General features: G+C 42.5%; 1 protein-coding gene across 5 annotated transcripts in view; it reads right to left on the bottom strand.

Annotated features, from left to right (window-relative positions):
- Positions 1-22,925, bottom strand: part of CEP128 (centrosomal protein 128) — a 108,309-nt gene that overhangs the window by 30,135 nt on the left and 55,249 nt on the right. For 2 of the 5 annotated variants that reach the window (XM_072116743.1, XM_072116744.1), the window contains exons 18-20: positions 20,523-20,582; positions 17,751-17,943; positions 7,923-8,009 (exon numbers count right to left, since the gene is read on the bottom strand). In XM_072116743.1, the coding sequence (XP_071972844.1) occupies positions 7,923-8,009; positions 17,751-17,943; positions 20,523-20,582 (340 nt within the window). Of the gene's footprint in view, positions 1-7,922; positions 8,012-17,750; positions 17,944-20,522; positions 20,583-22,925 lie in introns of all 5 variants that reach the window. The other 3 variants (XR_011848908.1, XR_011848909.1, XM_072116745.1) reach the window with 3 other exon arrangements.

Genomic DNA, 22,925 nt, shown 5'->3' with positions numbered 1-22,925 from the left:
ATATCTTTTTATGAAATCCTCCCAAACAGGGTTACAGGATAGGTTTTGCTTCCTACATCCACCACTAAAGAAGTGTAGGAGCACATTGCAGGCTGACTTTTTCCAGAGGTGTACAACCTCTTAGGCCCCTTGCACATGTCTGTGGGATAACCCGGACCCTACCTGGGCATAGTATACGGCCGTGTGCAGGAGGCAGGGGGGAGTGAGCACCGCTCACCATGGGAAGCTGGCTCTGAGAAATATGGCTATTCAAATGGATGACCTTAACGTCTATTGAAGTAAATGTGGCCGAGTGCTACACGTATGTGGCCTTAGGCCAACACATGGTGTTTAAATACATTTTAAAACACAACAGCTGAGGAGAAGAGATTTGCCTAATTACATTGCTGTTAACGATATATTAACATTGCACTAACATTAGTGTTTAGTTACTAGAATGTTAACATGTTATAAACGTATTGCGTTAACATCAGGGTGGTGGAGTTGGTGACAATTTTGGTGGAGTCTGAATAACCCTTTCCCAACATGACCACCAGGGAGCATGACCTCCAGCCCACAAGGGTGCAATTTTTCACATTTTTATGAAAATCGCCAAAACCTATATTTACAGGCACCCGCTTCGTTTTTAAGAGAGGGTAAAACTCCATAAATTGTCCTTATATAGAAACTACTCCCTTCAATGTATGAGAACTCAACTTTAAGAAGTTTGTTAACCCTTAAAGTGTTTTACAGGGGTTAAGACTAAATGTAGGTATTTACAATCTGTAACAATACATTCATTTTGGCCAACAAATTTTAAATTCACAATGGATTAAATGACCAAAAGCTACACAAAGTTTGATACCCACTTTCTCCTGAGTATGCTGATACCCCATATGTGTTGGTAAACTGCTTTAGAATGGAAGGAGCGCCATTAAGAGCAGATTTGCATCGTCATATTTTACAGGCTATAAAATGTTTATATATTTTGTAATGTGGACATATGGGCGGTATGATAGCCTCTTTTTAAGTACATCATTTAGGGGTTTTAAATAGCTAATTAATGAGATTTTATTAACTCAAAAAGAGAAAAAAAAATCATTAATTCTGGTTTAGGGTTTTTACCTTTTTAGGATGGCCATAAACCATACCATTAAAAATAATTTATTATCTTTATTCCATGGGTCACCACGATTACGGCGATATCCCATTCATATGGCTTTTTATGGTTGACATGCTTTGCAGAATATGGAACTCATTTGTTGAGAAATTCATTTGTTTTTGCATCACCATACTAGTGTTTTTATTTTGCGTTGGAGCAAAACCCTTTATTTGACTTTGCTAAGGGCTCTTGATTGATTCCGTTATCGTAGTAATATCCCCTCCGGGAGCAGTAAATCATCCCTACACCTTTATTCTCCTGCAGAAAAGTAAATACGTTTATACCTTCTGGAGACTGAAATCTTATCACTGAGATAAAGAGTATCACATAGTCGCTGCGGAACAAGACGGCGCACAGGACGAGCCTGGCTGCCATGACAGCTGACTGACAGTAAGGTACAGAGTACCTTTTTTGCCTTGTGGCCAGAGCAGAATGATCCTTAGACGATCTGGTCCAGGTCATGCCACCTATTCATTGGCTTATGCTATATCAAAAACTTTGGACCATCTCTAAGGGTGGCTAATCTGTGCTACTTCAAGCAAATACACCATTGTTGGTGAAGCAGGTAGCTCAGGATGAGCACTACTAAGAATAATTGAGTAGTGTAGGATATGAGTAACCCTCAGCCTACAGTAACTTGCTGTGTGCTGTATCACAGCTGCAGATATTCAGGATTTCTTGGGAATTTATTGCAGGATTTTAATGAGACGTGCATCTGAATGTAATTATTAGAATATCTAACTGATAAGGAACATTCCTTGAATGTTCTTATCAGGGAATAGAACATTTTCATTTTCCAGGTGCAGTCAGCACGAAACTGGCAAGAAAAGTGTGGGAGGCGACTAAAGCTGTGCCAGGGCAGAGTGTTCGCCCCTCAGCCTTATTCTCAGTTACATCCTGTTGGCCTTTGTAATACCCTATGAGGGGTAGAGGCTGTTCTGGAGCCAGGCGGAAATAATCTGGATCCCGTGACAGGACTTGAACGGCTGCCGATCACTACAGTTGGCAGTGCCTGGCATTAACTGGGAGTTCCCTTGAGCTAAAGAAACACAAGATAACAAATGAAGATCTGGCTTATGATTCTGCTAGTGGGGTTAGTCACAGCAGAGGCTGGTGGGTTAACCCTTCAGTTTCCTCTGAAGATATTAATACTCAGGACCTGAGTGACTGGTGGGGGACCTGGCACGTACATTTACTTGGTCATGTTCCATAGACAGGCCAATGTCTGGTCTGCTATAAATAAAGCGTAATCCCTGGATAATGAAGACGGCGGCAGCTTTCCAAAATGCAACAAGATCGCTACCCCATTTTGAAGATCTCTGCTTGCTGAAAGTAAAAACTAAAACTTCTCACAACTAAGGATTTGTTAAAATCCATTCATTCACACAATGAGGAGCATAGATCATATGCCGCTGACGCCCCATCCACCCTCCAGCAAAGCCGGACACATCAAGAGGTGTGCTGGTGCTGGCCCTACACTAGCCCACTCCCCTGTAGTTCATGCCCTGGAAAGCTGTGCCCCCTTCACGCCCCTCCATGACCCCCTAGCACAGAGGTGGTGTAAAGGGGAAAATAATCCCAAGTGCTAGCGATACAGATGCCCTGAAATAATCAGAAATGCTAGTGTGCCACAAAAGTGGTAATAAATAAAAGTGATAAATAATCCCCAATATCTAAAGTATTGACAAGTAAGGCTACATGCATACCTTTATTTTCCCCCTTTCATGGAAGTGCAGGCAGTCCCTGAGTTACGTACAAGATAGATTCTGTGGGGCATATTTATCATACGTTGGCGCTTGTGCGCTAGCGTATGATAGCCCCACTGCTGCATATCAGGATTCAGCCTCTTGATGTATCGGGGTAGCCGGCGACTATTCACATACAAAAAGTCGCCGGCGGCAGCAAGTGGGGACAGTAACGCCCCGCGCCGGCCCACTCCCAAACTGGCGTGAAGGTGGCGGATTGGGGCTGACGTGGCGCAGAGGTCCTGATAAATATGCCCCTGTAGGTTTGTTCTTAAGTTGAATTTGTAATTAAGTCGGAACTGTATATTTTAGAACTGTAACCCCAGCCAAAATTTTCTTGGACTCTGTGACATTTGGATTTTAAAAATGTTGGGTTGTTTAAGAACCAGGATTAATAATAATTCTTAATCATCTTTGGGTGTTCTAAAGTAGGGGACCACCTGCATATACATCAGTATGCATATACAGGGGAATACGTCCTCCCACCTGAAAGCAGGAGGAGCAAACATTGCCAGTGGTGAGTGATTTGCTGCTGCTGATGTTCAGGAGTCTCCACATTAGTGAGTTACATCACTGCACACACACGGGGTATGCTCACTGGAATACCAGGAGCAAACATCAGCAGATGGCAGGGAATTGCTGCTGTTGCTAATATTCAGGTGCCTCTATATTTGGAGGGTTAAATCACTGGCACACACAAAAGGAGCAAACTTTAGCGGGTAGTGATTTTCTGCTGCCGATGTCCATATATGGACAGTGATATGACAGGGAAACACACACTGTCTACATTCAGTGTAGGCCAGGGACGGATGCCATAAAATGCCATCTGTCCCCCAGAGGCTATTATAGCTTCTACTGAACATACACTTTTTATTTTTACAGTACGCTGCAGGATGATACAGTTCAGTCTTTTATCCAGCGTTTCCTGCGATTTTCAGTGAATATGTAAAACGTGTCCATCCAGGACATATTACTCCCCCCCCCCCCCCCCATGTCTATGGCAGTGAGAACTACATATTTTCAATAGCAGATTGTTTGGCACTGGTCAGTCAAGTACCTGGGTTTAGTGAGAGATAAAGAGTTAATCCTCCTAGCACTGTCCATTGGTGTTCATCACTGGCGCAGTGTTCACTATATCTGCAATTTACCAGCTTTAATAAAATCACAATCATAGGTCAATGAGACATGTGAGGCAGCTGTAACCTAGTGAAAGCAATACAGTTCATATAAATGAGTAACATACAGGATGAAGCTGTAAAGCATGACAACCCCATATCCACACTCCAACAGTGAATATGAAAAATAACAGCGTAACACAATAAGGCATCATTTGATAAATATAAAAGAGGGGTGTGTTGAATAAACATATTATTACCCAAACTATTCAGCATTTTAAAAGGGGCGCTAGTCATAATAATGGCTTTGTGTATAGAACACTTCTCCCATTCCTTGTTGTCCATATGGAAGACTTTGGAGCTGATTGGACTGATTTGGCAAAGCTCTGTGCAGTGCTGTGTAATCTGTGTGCGCTATATAACATTATATATTACTATGGCATACACAAGTTTATCAATGTGACCCACAGCCCCAGTCCCTTGGTTCTGAGACCACCAGGGACCACATGTGGAGGAACCTGGCACATGAAAACTGGATGGGCTGTTTATGTAATGCTTAGACCTCAAGGTCCTTTCATACTAAAGTCACTAACCAAAGTTCATAGGGTCAGAGGCGCAACTAGAGGCCTCTGACATTTGCAGAATTGGTGTCACTGGTAACGCTCAATATTTCCTGGGATTACAGGCTCCTGATCTGTTTGTTTACTGAGTAAATATGAATGTTGGCCAAATCCCTGGCTGAATAAAAAGAGCAGGCAGAGACCAGCGTGCTGACAGAGGTAGACCTTGGCAGCCAAGAGCTGCTATTGCTGGGATAACCCTCATTCATAAACAAGGACTAACAAATGACAGAGAGACTGAGCGTAAGGTGGAGCAGGAGCTCTAGAGCACAGCCATCGTCTATGAGGCTTGGCATCCCCCATGGCAGGCTATGTTAGGGGCCTCGAAGCAAAGAGGCTGAGCCTATAGAGCATCTCTACCCAGTACCCTTGAAATAGAGCCTGCTATGACCGACTTCATTGTAACCAGCAGTGGTCAATCCAACATTGTCCATTGCTTGGTCTGACAATCTGATTACTAGGGATGTAGTGTAGAACAACCAATCCCAAAAATATTCCCAGCAACCAGTCCAAGTCCCTCCCATTCAGATGTTTGGGAAAGTTGGGTGCTACAGCAGCCAAAGAAAGACAGCTGAAACCAATGAAAAGAGAACACTATTACCCATAGGCTCAAATATAGAGGCCTGGAAAAGGGGGGCAAGGGTCTCAAACATCTGAAACTTCATTCCTTATTATGTGAGGTCTCTTCTCTAGTCACGATTAGCTTTGCTGAATATGCTGAAGCAACCAAGAAAAGTAAAGGGTCACAGGCTAAACAGCCTGCAGCCATGACCACGCAGTTGGGCAGAAATCGATGGGAAAATACAACTTTTTTTTTCCTTATTTGACTTGATCAAAGGCTTTGTATGGTTTGGAAGATGAGATAAAAAAGAAATAAAAGCATACATGAGATTGTGCGGAGTGAACAGAAGCGCTGCCAGTTATAGCAGGAGCCATGGGACACATTCCATGTCTTGCATGGGCTCACACAATGCCAAGTAACCCAATTGGAACTTGCAATGTTTGATGTCGGCTGGTACAGTTCTGTGCCAGAGCAACTGACTCATCAGAAAGGGGATTATGAGCCCAGTAAGCAAACACAAGGACTGATCTTTGACTCTGGGTTACATGGCTGCTCGGTGACAGATCCTGTATTGTTTGTGTAGACTGCTGCTTCAGGGGTGTCACAAGTCTGCCCCCTACATGACACTTATGAAGCTGGCTTTACATTTAGATTTTAGGTTTGGTATCCATGCCATTTTTATTCATATGGCATGTAAGCTCTTGTGAACAGGGCCCTCACTCCTATTGTTCCATATGATGGTTTGTACTCTGTAATGTAATATTATATTTGTATATGTTCCCTATGATTTATAATGCGAAATGGAACATGATGGCGCTATATAAATAAAGTTTCATTTTTTTTCTGACATTTCTCTTATTTATGCTCCAGTTACATCTAGAGCTGCATTTTCAATTCTGGCAGATGTTTGCTGCCAGGACTGTGAAACAAGATCATATAGTAGAAATAAACAAAGCAGGAAATTTATAGTGATATCGAGCTGCACTGTGCTGGAAACAATGGAGCTTAAAGGAAACCTGTCACCAGGAGAGCCATTTTAGTACATACACTGCCAAAGTTTTTGTTAAAAAAAAAAAAAGTGGGGGCGTTGCTAAGCTGGATGATGGGTGTTTTCATATATTTGAAAAGGACACATAGAGCTGCGGTTTCCCAAACTTGGGGGGGGGGGTGCACCGCACCTCCGGGTGTCCTTTTCAAATATATGAAAATACCCAGCACCCAGCTTAGCAACGCCCCCGCTCATAGTCACTACAAAAACTCTTGACAGTGTATGTATGCTGTATGTATACTAGGGGGGTGCTAAAAATGGGTCTCCTGGTGACAGGTTCTCTTTATGTATACAGCCAGCCCACCAAGCACATAAAAAAAAAAATAAACTTACATACTCGCCCTCCGATGCTCCCAATCCTTGGCGCGGCTCCTCTTCTATCTTCTCTGTGCTGTAATAGCCGGCAGAGACGCGTCCATCCGGCAGATCGCATGCCGGCTACTGCAGCATAGAGAAGATTGAAGAGGAGCCGCACCGAGAATTGTGAGCATCGGAGGGCGAGTATGCAAGTTTATTTTTTTTATGTGCTGGGTGGGCTGGCTGTATACTACAGGGGGCTGGGCAAGCTGTATACTACAGGGGGCTTGCTGGCTATATACTGGTGGCCAATGCATTTCCAATACATTTTCCACCCTTGGCTTATACTCAAGTCAATAGGTTTTCCCAGTTTTTGTTGGTAAAATTAGGGGTCTTGGCTTATACTCAAGTATATACGGTAAATTCTAAAATACCAGGCCTAGAAAATAATATCTATAATAATAATTTGACACTTACATCTCCGCTTTTAATATTTCATTGTAAAAATAGTGTAAATGCAGCTCCGGGTGCAACTGGAGTAGGACATGTGATCCTTCAGTGTAGGAGGAATAAAGCCACAAGCCTACTGCACTTTACCTTTAAACTGAACTGTTAAACCTGGAGTTGTAGTTTATTTACAGGGTGTATAGTGATTCGTGGACAGCAAACCCTGCATCCTGCTGGGTGGTCCAGACAGATGCACTTGTGGTTCTTTTTCCTGAGTGTATTATAATTGACTTTTGACTTACAGAATTCTCTAATAGTAATAAAACTGAGCGGAGTTGTTGGGGGCGTTGCAGAAGAGATTTATGTTCCCCACAAAGGATGCTCATCATAGCTACATCTAGGCTCTCGGGAACACTTTCTGCGGCAGCATGAGCATGGGCCTTCAATCACAGTTCAGTTTTAGCAAATAATTATTGTCCTAAATTAAGATTTTCATTAGTTACAGAATGAAATCTAAAACTTGTATGACGGTGGTGGATGCTCTCCAGGCCATAGTAAACTCTGGGACACTCCCAAATGTAAGTTTTGCTGTCCACAGCACAAATTTAAAATGGTCCTGTCACAGTTCAAAAGAGGAGTGATATATTTCATGCGATTCCTGCTGTGGCCCTGAAAACTACCTATCACATATGTAAATAATCTCAAACTAGCCAAGGGGGCGGTAACCTATTACAGACGCACTTCTTCCATATTTTTTGAATGGGTAGACATTCAAGGTATCATAGAACCACAGATAAGAGTAACTGCAGTGATAACACAGCACGTCCAGCCTCCAAAAGCGATTCACCTTAAAAACAAATATAGCTCTTCCCAGCTCATTTTCATAAGGCTTTGGAGGAGATTTCACATAAAATAGGGAATTCTAGAAAGGTCATTTCATACCCTACCTGAGGATGCTGGTAGTTTAGTGGGGTACAAGCAGTGTCCCATTAAGCCAGTTTCACCTTGGGTTGAACATTTTCCTGAAAGACTTCCTGGAGAACAAAGATATACAAGATCCGAGATGTCAAGCTCACAATATATGTTACAGCATGTTCACTTTTTATAGGGTGTCCTAGCTGTGCATTTATGTACTGTATATATGGCACAATCCCTGTTAGCTGGCATCCATACCTATGCTTGCTGTAAATAAAGTTTGCCGTTTTTAACACTTGATACTCAAACTCGGTTCCAGGCTTATATGGGTCTCTTCTTTATCAAGCTCATTCCCTCATCACCAGCCAATGGCAAGGAGCTGATAGATGTTACATTATCCACATACAAGCACCAGGAAGGACAATCTTTAAAGCCATTGCTTTGCAAACTACAATTGCTTCTCAAAAAAGTTTTTTCCAGCAATTCAAAAAAAAGTTAAAAAAGTTAGATATTATTAGAAACAGAGTGAACTTTTTCAAGTATTTATGGTAAAGTTGATGATTATGGTTACAGCCGAAGAAATTCAGTCATTATCTCAGAAAATAAGATTATTATACAAGACCCACCATAAATAAATTTTGATACAGAAATGTTGGCTAAATGTCCAGTAAATGCACTCAATACTTGGCCGGGCTCCTTTTGCATGAATGACTGTATCACTGTGGTGTGACAGATGATCAGATGATGGCGCTGCAGACGTGTTATGGAAGCCCAGGTTGTGTAATAGCAGCCTTCAGCTCCTCTGCATTGTTGGGTCTGGTGTATTATACTTCTCTTGACAATACCCCATAGAGAATCTCAGGCAAGGTTGCTGCCATACATTGATACTGTGGTTATTAGACCAAGTATTGATACTTTTGGCAGTGTGAACAGGTGCCAAGTCCTGCTGGAAAATGAAAATTCCATGTCCAAAAAGATTGTCAGCAGAGGGAATCATGCAGTTCTCTATAATGTCCCGGGAGACGACTGTGCTGACTTTAGTTTTGATAAAACACAATGGACCTACACCAGCAGATGACATGGCTCCCCAAACCATCACTGATTGTGGAAACTTTACACTAAACTTCAAGCATCGCCTCAAGGAGCTTTGATGGGCCTTTCCACTCTTCCTCCAGACTCAGTATTTTATTTGGAAATGCCAAAATTCTCTTGCATCTGAAAACAACAACTTGGACCACTGAGCAACAGTCCAGTTCTTTTTCTCCTTTGCCAAGGTAAGACGTTGTCTATTGGTCAAGAGTGGCTTGATGCATGGAGAGTGCCACTTGTAGCCCATGTCCTGGATACATCGGCGTGTGGAGGCTCATGAGGCATTGACTCCAGCAGCAGTCTAATCCTTGCGAATCCCCCTCAAATTGGCCTTTTCTTAACAATCCTGTCAAGGCTGTGTTATCCCGGTTTCTCGTGCACCTTTTTCTACCACACTTTTTCCTTCCACCTAACTTCCCATTAATATGTTTTGATATAGCACTTTAAACAGCAGGCTTCTTTAGCAATGACCTTTTGTGGCTTGTTGGGTGACAGTGACTCCCTTCTGGACATCTGTCAAGTCAGCAGTCTTCACCATGATTGTGTTGTCTACTGAACCAGAATAAGTGACCTTTTAAAATGCTTAGAAAGCATTTGCAGGTGTTTTGGGTTAATTATTCTAATTTTTGTAGATCAGGACTACGTAATGACAGTAGCATAAACACCTGAAAAAGTTCACTCTGTAATTAAATATACAAGTTTTGCTTTTTAAATTGAATTACTGAAATAATCTTTTTGCTGATCTTCAAATTTATTGAGAAGCTCTTTTGTGTATCTCGATGCATCACAGACATATGATTGTCTTTAACTAAGCTTATGGTGAGAAGATACTTTTACATCATTTTATGGTGTTCCTATAGGTTCCACCAGCTTGGTACATGGTACAAGCCCCAGGCCTATGAGGGTCCAGCCATGTGGAGTCATAGTCAAGCATTTATTCCAGTCCTTCAGCTTCAACTCCTAGCCAACAGATCTCACAACCACATCTGCAAGGATGAGATTACACATCCATTTCACCTGAAGGGCGGTTTGTTACAGCATGAGCAGATACACCGAAAATTCGCTACCTCATCTCTGGCCAAGATTCACTCAGCCATAAAGTGCAGGTGATTGATTAGCCGAGGTGTCCCCTGTGCTTTATTGTTCACAAACCACTGGTCCCCTTATTGCATTATCTATACTGCGATCGGAACGCCTGGCCGTGCAGAAAAAATGCAGAAAATGATCCTCACATATCAAAAGTGACAGGTAGCGCAGATTGTGCATCCTCCCTGAGCCGGCTCACACCTCACCCCCACCCCGTGATATACGCCAAATAAAGACAGACCTTGAGGAACAGAAATACTGGCTCAATAAATCACTGACACCAGCTCCATATATATCTGCCAACATGTTAATTACAATGTACGCCACCAGGCACAACTTTACAGCATTAACTCTTTCATGCTCACAAAAAAGGAAGGGGAGTTGTATCTGCAGTTAAATGGAAGACTCCTTCCAAATTCATTTATCTTCAGCGCTCGTGGTTCCTAGAATAACCACACAATACCAAGTAGCTCGGAGCTACAGAAAACCCACACTAAAACTAGGGACCAGCAAGGTGAAAGTAGCAGAGCTTACCTACTTGGTTATGTTTTGGAAGTGCACTCTGCAGCACTGGGCAGAATAATTCTATATGAAGTCAACCAGTCACCATAATAAAAGCAGTGCAATCTGCAGGCATCTTATAGAGCAGAGGGAGCAAAGTAGATTGAAATATACATACTTGTTCTGTTAATCATTGCTGTTATTTCCAGCCACCAATATAATTTGTTCTAATGTCAACTGGGTGGTCCTATTGTGGACCAGATAGTCAGACACAGCCCACCTTAAAAGTTTTTTGTGGTCCGTTTTCTATACAGTATTTTTTCGGGTAACTTACAACTCTATTTTGTTTAATGGACTTATAACCATTGATTTTTTTTTCCCTAGTGCTTTGTAATCTCGTGTCCTGCCCTATTCTTAGCTGTTTTTGCATCTAGTTTCTTCCCATTGTAATCTATGGGTCTCTATTTTTTGTAGATTGTTCTATGGTTATCAGGTTTAGCAGCCAGTGTTTCCAGAAGATAGCTGAGAAATGATGCAAAAAACTGGTAAAAAAACACATGTAAAAACTGAACTACAAGCCCTGGCTTGCGGACTGAGTGATAAAATATGTGTGCAAGAGGGTCAACTGTGCTAAAACCAGAGGATCAGGCAGCCCTAGACGTCAAAGAAGATACGCTTGACCTTGAAAATAGGATAGTGGTGCCTGTTGTGCCCAGTCCTCTCAACATTGCATCCAGTTTTCTGTCTCGGTATTAGTTCACAAGGGTTAAAGAACCAGATCCTCCAACAGTGTTACAAATTCATCAACATACATGTAGTCTTTTAATGGGCTCTCCACTTTCAGCAAACAACTGATATAGTTTAAGTAATGAAAAGTTATACAATTTTCCATTATACTTCCGTCCTGCTATGGAAAGCTTCTAAGCTCATGTCCAGTGCATAAAAATCTGTCCTTGGTCTTGTCGGGTGCATTATCACCACAGAGACTCCTGATAATAATGGCTTGTGCGCCCGGCTGTCCATCACAAGACGATGGACAAAATTCTATCCACTGTAAGAAACAATGAAGCTTTCTACAGAAGGACAGGTAGCAGAGATCTTGAAAACCGGGAAAAATTTTGGGCAGAAAGTATATTGAAAAATTGTATAACTTCTCTTTTCTCATGCCATATCAATTATTTGTTAAAAGTGGACAACCCCTTTAACTTCACAAGGAACCCCCCCTATCATCTTTCTGCCTCAACACTGGCACTTTTTTTTTGTTTTGAAATATTCAGTGTCCATGCAGGTTTCTTAGCTACTTGCGACCTGACAACCAAAGTACTTGTTACCAAGGAGAAGCCTGAGATTCTATGGTGGGTGAGATGAGGTCAGGAGCAGCGCAGTTCAAGAAACTTAAAAAAAAATTGAATGGAAAAAGTTTCTTAAACAGAGCAACAGGTTATTCCAACAACAGGAACAGCCAAAGGACACCTCGTATGCCTAGCCAAGCGGGGGAAGGAGAGGCTACTACTGCTGCACAGCCTCTGCTGACGCTCTGATCCATCACATACAGCTAAAGATGCTCTACTGAAGAAAGCTGGATGTACCGCGGCACATCTGCAGAGACATCTTCATTTCACATAATGCAAAGAATTCAATCCACCATTATGAATGTTTCTGCAAATGTTGTGTAAACTGAGAACAAGACATTTGTAGCATTTTACCAGTTTGTGCCCTTTTAACTCTGACATCATGTGGTGGTAGGAGCGAGCTTGTCCCTTTATCTTCTCCGGTCCCCATGGCTTTATGTAATCTGTATACTCCGGGTACATAGTATATAGGTTCTGTATAACCAGGCATGTTCTGCGAGAAGAACTGTAGCAGACTGTGGGCCACTGTTCAGAAGAAGCCATGTTTGTGCCTGAACAAACATAGAAGCATTTGTCCCATTTTAATCCTTCTGTTACCCTTTACACATATACATACAAACACATTCCCACACGTTTCTATGGTAGAGCTTTGCAGAATCCAGGGCCTCGGTTCAGGTCATGCTCCGGCTTCAGTGGCAGAGATCACAGGAGGACAAATAGGGAAAACCAGGCCAGATACTCAAGAGTCCTTTTTCTTAACCCCCCTTTAAGTTTACAAACTCTGAGCACGTCCTGTCCCCAGCCTTCAAACATGGGACACTGCTGGGGGATATGGCTCACTGAGTCATTTTAAAAACCGCAGTTCTCTCCAGTACAGGATACAGTTAACCTCTTCCTCACCAGAAACCCTGATGATAAGCTCCGGCAACATGCAGCGGGTCCGTCAAGGCACTCAATGGGTTCAAGTTTGACAGTCTTTGGAGATTACAGGGATCAGATGTACTTACAGTGTTTAATGCAATACAGACATGCCCTGGCATTGAGGTCTTCTAGGCCTTGCCCTTCAAAAATCTAAACACCCCTGCAGCTGTGTCCAAAAAACTCCTTATTATTGCAGTGGAAAGCAAAACAGGAGGGTGTAGTGAGGGAGAGACATTGAGAACATTGTTAATGAGTTTAAGAATTTCTAATGTAACCAGCTGGGAAGCAGAGTGACGGCAAATTGTAGTTTGTCATGAACAGATTTCCAAACGCCCCAGGGCATGAGCTAAAACCCTTGGATCTTATATCTACGCCTTTCTAAATTCAGGAGCCACCAACCTCATCCTGCAGGTGTAATTGATGGTGTCAAAAAACAAAAGAAGGTTAAGTAACATCTCCCTTGCCCTCTTGACTTCTTTCTCCCTAGGTGAACAGCAGAAGTATTCAGGATCACTATACACATGAAGAGTCCTCCTGTAAAAGAGTCAAGTTTAAGGCAGTGATTTAAAGGGGTTTTCCCACCAACATAAGTTATGCCCTATCGTCAGGATAGGGCCAGGGGTCCGAAGAGGTCCCACGTACCTCTGCCGGACTCCTCGTCGCTTCGTCAGAGTAATAGAGCAGACGGCTGTGCATGACCGTTCTGCTCCATTATTCTCTTTGGAGTTGACAGAGATTGGCGAGCGCCGGACTTGGCCATTTCACTCAGCTCAATAGAGATAAATGAAGCAGAAGAGTCATGTGCGGCCATCTGCTCCTTAACTCTGAAGGAGCAACGAGGGGTCCGGCAGAGGTAAGTGGGACCCCATTAGACCCCTAGTTTTTGTAATCTGCAGGGTCTCATCACTGCGCTCCCTACCTATCAGCAAGGTAGGCCCCATCCTGTGGATAGGGCCTAACTTGTGTTCATCGGAAAACCCCTTTAAAGGGAAACTGTCAACAGGGACCTAATTTTCAATAAAAACAGGTTGCAGAAACCCATCATACCTGCAGAGCAAAAATGCCTCTCTTCCTTTTCTAAGCATTTGGATTACAATATAATTGTGTGTTATAACTTACCTTTACCCCAGGATTTTGTCAGGGTACATCACAGGGGTTGGGCTTTGGTTTGGATGCATTTCAAAAAACAACATGTGTTACTAACTGCTCAGCTCTCAGCCCCCACCTTTGTGCTCCTGTACAGCTCCTCCCTCCCCCACTGATGTCATCTCACCAGGCTGTAAGCTCTGTGAAGGAGTAGGAGGAGGAGCTATACAGGAGAACAAATGTGGGGGCTAGGAGCTGAGCAGTTAGTAACACAGACATCCAGACCAAAGCCCAATCCCTGTGACTACCCTAGGATTTTGTCTGGGTGTAAGGTAAGTTATAACACACGATTATACTGTAATGCAAATGCTTAGAAAAGGCAGACCCATTTTTGCACTGCCGATTTAATAAGCTTCTGCAACCTGTCTTTAGTGAAAATGAGGTCCCTGGTGATAGGTTCCCTTTCAACAAAAGCCCCAAACCACTACTGAACAACGTGTTGTCAGATGTTGGCTAGAGCTGTGGTACAAGACTAGATGTCTGAGGTGGCCTCATGAGGAAATGAATTTCACAAATCATTGACCCTCAACTCCAGCATCTGACGTGAATTAACAATAATCACCAATCCCCTCAGCATATCATATGTATTTATAGGCCTTGGGGCCAGCAAAGCAAAAAATGTAAAGCAAAATTTTAGGTAGCAGGTGGCACGAATTCTGGGGCGAGCCTCAGATATGAAATCTTTCCGGACTGATTCTCTGCACCAGGAACACAAGAGCCTACAGAGCATTTATATCTAGGATTAGTGAAGTAAGAAAGTTTTCAGACACTAAAAGGAAAGTTCATTTTCCCATTTATAGTAACAAATTGTTGGGCATCACTTTCTCATGATGTGGAAGGTAAACCTATGCACACCTAGTACCAAAACACAGAATTCTGCAGAATTTGGCTGGCAGACGGGTTGAATTCACATTGTCAACATTGTTGGAAAGTAACAGTATGCTCAACCCCAGCAAATGCTCATGGCAATCCATCCTCTAGATGTCGATCTACTTATTGTTCCTGGCTGGAGCAATGTTTATTGTAGAGTTTACAATGGGATAAAGCAGAAGTCTCTGTGGCCACATGATCCCTTATAACTAGACTGGATTAAAGACTAAAGCAGCACCTAAGATATGTATTGTGCAGCTACAACGAGCAGATGTTCTCCTGGCTGGCTCCATTCTATCTTGGCCTGGCTGATCTTATGCTAATAGCCACAGATGGCTTGTTACCAGGAAATGTGGTACTGGGCCATAGAAAAGATTACTGCATCTAATAAAAACACTAAATCTGGACCCAATGTACAAAATGTAGAGCTGCCATATTCACAGAAAGTTTCATCCAAAAACTTCCATGTTAATTTGCTCATCATAAAGTTTCAGGAACTTTCCCACACTGTATGAGACTAACCAGAGACAATGAATGTGACTTCTCAAAAAGGCATTAAGACATTAGTGTTAGGGCTCTCCGAGCAGTCCTAACATAACAGGGGTCTTGCATTCAACTTCAAGCCGCGTCAGCCACATGCCGTCCAGGAAGCCCGTCACTTGGGCTTTTGTAAGACGCTTAACACCTACGTCAGTTCTGACATCAAGCTCACAGATGGGCATTGAGTCTTCATACACCCCACTGAGCAACCGTGCACAACACAAGTGAGGTCATCCTGCAAAAAGAAAACTGCCCGAGTCACGACTATGGAGCGGGAGAAACGGCAAGACTTTCACACAGATCATGAAAAGAGGCAGCATTCTGTATGACCCTTACACGCTGTAAAGGTTGCATGTTGGCAATGTTCAAACAGAAAATTGACGTCTTTTTATTGACATTTTATTGAGATCTTGAAGCCTATAGAAATCTGCACTGCGTCAGAATTTACTATAGATGGGTGAAGGCGATTCAGTGTGCTTATAATAATAGCATCGATTCAACACTTGGCAGAGCAAGGAGCAGCGTAAACTAAATGGCGGGAGTCCGTGCCTGGAGTGGGAGGGATCATTTCACTACCGCTACAGATTTCTCCAGGACTACACTTATTTTACTCCCTCATTAGCTCCATTATCTTTTTGAGTTTTCTTTACATGGCTTATATGCCTTTCATTACGCAGAATCCCCGGGGAAGAAATTAAATTGAGTGTTGTGAGGCCACCTTGGCTGGATAATGGATTATAATTACAGGATCTGACAAGTTTTACAGCTAGTGTCATATACAGCTTCTCTGAGACAATGGAAATTATAACATGCAACACTGTGCAAGCAAAGATAGGTTATATCCCCTCAATAAGCACAGCCCTAAAACCTTCCATGATCTGTCTGATTTCTGTAAGAAAGTGGATCACTGAAAAAACAGGTCACTACAGAGCAGTGGTGCCAGAAATAAGAATACAGAAATTCTGTTCACTAGAGGGCAGCAGTGACATCACTGAGAATACAGCCTATCCATTCACTAGAGAGCAGTGGTGACATCACTGAGAATACAGCCTATCCATTCACTAGAGAGCAGCAGTGACATCACTGAGAATACAGCCTATCCATTCACTAGAGAGCAGTGGTGACATCACTGAGAATACAGCCTATCCATTCACTAGAGAGCAGCAGTGACATCACTGAGAATACAGCCTATCCATTCACTAGAGAGCAGCAGTGACATCACTGAGAATACAGCCTATCCATTCACTAGAGAGCAGCAGTGACATCACTGAGAATACAGCCTATCCATTCACTAGAGAGCAGCAGTGACATCACTGAGAATACAGCCTATCCATTCACTAGAGAGCAGCAGTGACATCACTGAGAATACAGCCTATCCATCACAAGAAAGCAGTGGTGACATCACTGAGAATACAGCCTATCCATTCACTAGAGAGCAGTGGTGACATCACTTAGAATACAGCCTATCCATTCACTAGAGAGCAGTGGTGACATCACTGAGAATACAGCCTATCCATTCACTAGAGAGCAGTGGTGACATCACTTAGAATACAGCCTATCCATTCACTAGAGAGCAGTGGTGACATCACTGAGAATACAGCCTATCCATTCACTAGAGAGCAGTGGTGACATCACTGAGAATACAGCCTATCCATTCTCTAGAGAGCAGCCGTGACATCACTGAGAATACAGCCCCATCACTAGAGAGCAGCAGTTACATCACTAAGAATACAGCCTATCCATTCTCTAGAGAGCAGCAGTTACATCACTAAGAATACAGCCTATCCATTCTCTAGAGAGCAGCCATGACATCACTAAGAATACAGCCTATCCATTCTCTAGAGAGCAGCAGTTACATTACTGAGAATACAGCCTATCCATCACTAGAGAGCAGCAGTGACATCACTGAGAATACAGCCTATCCATTCTCTAGAGAGAATAGTATTACGGTTATGTAGATTGGTGAAATTTTCAGCTATCCTCACCACACAATATATTACAGTGGTTTTCTCTGTTTCCGATTAATTAGCTGTTCTCTCTGCCACATGTATGCATATATTGAAGAAAAAAAAGTTATGATTTTCTTGAAGGCTGCACATTAAAAATGTTACAAAGGGAAACTGTGCTCAATAAGCAATATTTGGAGGTTGGAGTCTATCAGCAGCCACATGTTCCATATACATCACACACCCAAAAATCTGCTGATGCAGAAAAGTTAATCTCTCCAGCACTCACTGTCACTATGGAGGGGTACAAAAGACAATATCAAGCTTCCAGACCAAGCACCTCACATGAACCAGAGCTATATAACAGAGGGTGGTGGATATCCATCTACCCCCGACGAGCACCCCCTACCTTTTTTGTCCCTGTGAGCCTCTTCCAGTTGTTGTTCCAGCTTGCTTATCTGTTGATGCTGCTCCTCTTTTTCAGTTTCTTTCTTCACTTTGTGTTCCTTTAGCTGTTCTAGACACTGCTGGTGCTGAATGTGGAGCTTCCGCTCCCGCTCTTCTCGATCCTTTATCTCTTCACATAGCCAGTGAAGTTTTGTCTGATGAAAACAAAACCGAAAATAATAACCCCCATCATCTTTTGATTTATAATGAGCAAAAGCCATTTAGACCAGTGGTGCACAACAGCGAAAATCATCTGTGCACTGCCCGTCTTTCAATGCTTGGCACACAGCTGCAATAAATGTTACACATTTTAATGGAACAGAGATCATGACCATTATTTTAATGGACCCCGTAATCGATCTGTTAAAGAGTAAAAAAATGCTTGACAAAGACTCCTGGAGTGAAAACGTCGCAGTTTTTATCACCTTTATGACCTTTGTCTATATGGAGTATTTAGCTCAGTCTGAGGCAGATGTGTGCAGCCTGTGGAAACAGGTCTGTATGTTGGTCTGATCCCACATATTGCACAGGACGAGTGTCCTTGCATCAAACAGAAATGTGATGCAAGGACTCCCTGTATTTAGGGCGGACAAGGAGTCACTGCATCATATTTCTGTACAAGGACAAGATCTTGTGGAATGTGTGCAGCTTGAGGGGTAGAAATAACAGTTCTTGTATATAAAACCCCCAGTCTTTAAAGGGGTTATCCAACAGTTTTTAAAATTCTAGAGGCGTGTTGGGGAGGTTTTTTTTTCAAAAGAAACAAAGCTGTACTCACCTACTCTGCCGATCCTGGCGTCATGCCCCTGTTTATTAACTGAGATATGGGGATGGGTGGGCATGGCTGGCCACCTCGGCCGACCAGAAGCTAAAAAACAAGCCGACTTCCAGAATTTTTTAAACAGTCGGACAACCCCTTTAATTCCATGGAACCGCACAAGATTGGTAACCGGCACCCGGTGTGTTGCATTCTTTAAAGGTTTTTCATGGAAAGACATATGCAACCAGGCCAAGCCCACCCCCGGGTGTTTGCTCGTTTGTTAACGCAATGTAATCGTCACATGTGGCCGCACATGTTAATCTGGCACCTGATGCTTATTTCTTAATTATGTGGCAAATTTAACTGACAGTCTAACTTTCTAATGGTGTGGCGTTCCAAGTTCCCCCTTGGCTTTCATCCAGACAACCTCCAGCAGCGGGTTGTCCAGATGAAAGCTGAAGGGATGACCCTATCAGCTATAGCAAGAGAAACTACTGTGATTTCTAGAATGTTACATCTTTGTAACATCGAATACTCATTCAAGTCCCCAAAGAAGGCTGCTCACCCTCGAAAGTCAAATGAAAGAGAGGACAGGATAAAACAGAGAATCTCCATTGGTAATAGTTTCAACACTGCAGCTAGAATTGCTCTCTAGTTCAGCACGGAATTGGGAAAGGATCTTTTTTGTCATACAGTGTCTCGATGTTTAAGAGCATTTGGACTGAAAGCCCATTATTTCTGCAGTGTATTTACCTCACTCAACCCCCACGACATTAGTTTCCATTCTTGATATATTTATTTTAATCATTTACGGACGCTCTGAACTATAACTGGTCAATCCACAAACTACTCTCCACTTCACCTCGTGCGGTCTGCCCTTCTGATCCAGCAGCCACATACATTATTTTTCCATGACCAACTACAACCTTGCCAGACACAATACAGCCGTGAAACTCACCACATTACTGGCAGCCTCTGCTGCACATATCATTTAATTTTCCCTTCTCCCTGCAAAATCCTTATTTCTGGGAGGACTTGTGAAACTCGTGCACCAAGCTACGGCTGCCAGGTGACCACGATCCAGAATTGTAGTAGGAAAATATTTTCATGCAGGTGTCCTTGGCCCCTGCAAAGCACATACACATCTGTATTCCTGGACCATCACCACATGGCTTCATCTTCAGGTACAGAGGCCACAGAAGACTGGCAAGAATATAAGGTTCCCTTAAACATGTGTATCTGCATATTCAAAAGCTAGAGGAACAGGTCAGTGTGCCCTGTGGTGGTGGCAAGTCACTACATGTGCTTGGCATATCTGACAGAGTGGAAAAGAAGGTACAGGGCTGATGTCTGTGTATTAGGTAGAGGAGGCTATATTAGGAGGAGGAGGGGGGATCCATGGGCTAAAGTCTGTGTTTTTGGAGGAGGGGGGAGGCAGGAGCCCGATAAGAATTATGTGGACGCAATCTAGGGATGACATTAGTTGGATGGTTAGCAGCTGTACTTCTTAATACTGGTAATCAGTACAGATAGTGGTTACATGTACAAACAATGAAATCTTGCTGGAGAAGAAATCTTTTGTCCTGAGAAGATTTGTGTACTGTACTGCATAAGGGCGTACAGTATGTCCCATGTACAGAACAATAATGGCATGTACACCCTGATAAATCATTAGAATAAATTAATGAGAGTGAGAGCCAGTATGGAGGCGGGAGAGAAGAGCAGATATGTGTGAGATCTTGTCCAGCTGTTGCAGTCTGTGTGGCCGACCGTGCACACAGCTGCTCACTCCAGGCAGATGCTACTCTCAGCAGGGACATTTCCCCATCATATCCAGAGGCCCATAGAGACTATATTAAAAGGAGGAGACATTCCTGTGCAGCACTAGAGGACGTCTGCGGCCAGCAGTCACACATTTGTATTCTGGCCTATTATACAGGGAGCAGAGGAGGTGAACACTACACAGAGCCTTACCTTAGTCTCTGCTAGCCAGTAATGGGGGTCTTCTCTCAGGTGTGCAGCACCGCTTAGAGGCTGGAAGAAATTACACAGATTTAGTACAACATAAAAAAGTTTTCATTAATTATTTTTCATTAATGGTGTATTCCAACCTAGACAGAGTGCATGAGTCAATCGAAATCTGCTTAAAAGGGTTGTCCACTTTCAACAATTAATTGATATTGTTTAAGGAAAAGTTATACAATTTTCCAATATACTCTCTGTATCTCACAGTTTTCTAGATCTCTGCTTTCTGTCCTGCTATAGAAAGCTTCTTTGTTTACTTCCAGTGGATAGAAATCTGTCTGATTATGCTATATGATACCAACGGTCACATGATCACAAGACCATGGACAGATTTCTATCCGCTGGAAGTAGAAGCTTTGTATAGCAGGACAGAAAGCATCAGACAGTAGGTGTTCTCCTTAAGGAGACAATGCCAATTAAGGCCACCTTAAAGGCATGTGGAGACTTAAAGCCATAGATGCTCCACTAGGGAATTCTGGGAAGAATGCAAATAAGTTTTCCAAGGTGTTTAAGTCTCCACATGCCTTTAAGGTGGCCTTAATTGGCATTGTCTCCTTAAGGAGAACACCTACTGTCTGATCCTAGTCAATAGTCACACAGCCAAATCCGTTCCCTACACTGTACTGAGGAGACCCAACTAGGTTCCACATCATGTTTTTAGACTTCTTGTAGGTCATACTTGATGTTAAGGGGGCTGCCTTTCAAGGAAGCAAAAGGAGGTATTGTTTTCCATTTAACACATTGGAAAACTTATTTGCATTCTTCCCAGGACAGAAAGCAGAGATCTAGAAAACCATGAATAATTGATACAGTATTATAATTTTTCCTTGCACAAACAATATCAATTATTTGTTTTAAGTTTGGGCTTCTTAACTGCGAGCAGGGTACCCATCGTCACTTATCAGGAACAATGTTTTTTATATTTTCTTCTATGTTGCTCTCTATAGACTTTTTTTTTGCAAGCCAGTTTTGGGGTGATACATTAACCAACATTAAAGTGTCCCTCCAATAATATTTTATTTTCAGTAGCTCTAATTTTCCTATTACTTTCATTACCTATGTATATCAGTTTCTTTGCTATCATCCTTAGTTTAGCCTGTCACAAAAGAATCCTGTGATTTCTATCTCCTCTCTCTGTGCAGATTATCAGTGTATCAGTGTTGATTGTTTACACAAAAGATACAGGACCGTTTCACAGAGGAATGGGGTTCTGCTCCCTGCTTACTCTGCCAAGTGGGGGAGGTCATGTGATGCTTATATGTGTAGCTAGCAGAAGAGTATGTGATCTGTAACTCTGTGGATGCAGAAGTCTCCTACAAAGAATAGGGAGGAAGATCCTGCTTAAGTTTGTGTGCATCTTTCTCTACACCTTAACCGAATGCCAATCATGTTTTTTTTTAACATTTTTTTATTAAAACCACTCAAATAGAAACAACTATTTAATCTGCCTTTATCTGCGGACTGTAGATTATTTGTATTTATTGTATTTTTTGTAGCCTCATGGCCATAGGCAGCAATAGGCTGGAGAAGACTTACTGAGGTCTATGCAGTTTTATAGGACTGCTCTGTGACATTATTTTTAGTCAGTCAATGGTGAAAGTAATGATGGGATTTTTGGCATTACACTTTACTATTCCTATCAGCCATCTAAAACTATTCTTGTACATTTTATTAAAAATAAAAAAATGAAAAAAGAAACACTACAAAAACTTATAAAATGAATTTACATAACTTAAAAAAAAAAAAAAAAAAAAAAAACCCTGCTCTTTTGTATGCTGCACTTCAATCCCTCTTTATTGCAGCATTTCATGTGTTGTGCCTACAAAATAGTGTAATTGAGAGGGCATACCTGGAAGGTCAGATTTAGGTTCCCACCTACCACAATAACTGTCAATAACTGCATAAAGGCCCTATAAATTTAGGTCCCAACTGTCCTGGATAATAGGGAGAATGCCTCATCAACTTGGAGCCCCAGGGAGAGGAGGAAGCAGGACTGTGGAGGAATGATGGAAAGGCGAGTAAAGTTTTTTGTTTAATAACCAGGAGGGGGGAGAGGCCTCAATTTAAAGCAGATAAAGGGCATAATAAGTGGGGGCGTAGATAAGGAACATAATAAGAGGGGGAGCAGAAAGGGTGTTGTAGTAAGGAAGGGGAGCAAAGAGGGGGAACAATAAGAAGCGGAGCAGATAAGGGACATTATAAGAAATGGCAACAGAGAAAAGGAGACCAATGAGGGGGGAGGGGGAGCAGAGACTGGTTCATAATAAGAGAGGGAGCATAGAAAGGGACCACAATAGGAGGGGAGGGGGAGTGGGGCATTGTACAGGGTCAGTATATAGTGTGTAAGAGGAA

Source organism: Engystomops pustulosus, chromosome 7 (assembly GCF_040894005.1).
Source record: "Engystomops pustulosus chromosome 7, aEngPut4.maternal, whole genome shotgun sequence".
Classification (NCBI taxonomy): Eukaryota; Metazoa; Chordata; class Amphibia; order Anura; family Leptodactylidae; genus Engystomops; species Engystomops pustulosus.
The sequence above is the reverse complement of the archived record's forward strand: the minus strand, read 5'-3'. Positions and strand labels throughout refer to the sequence as shown.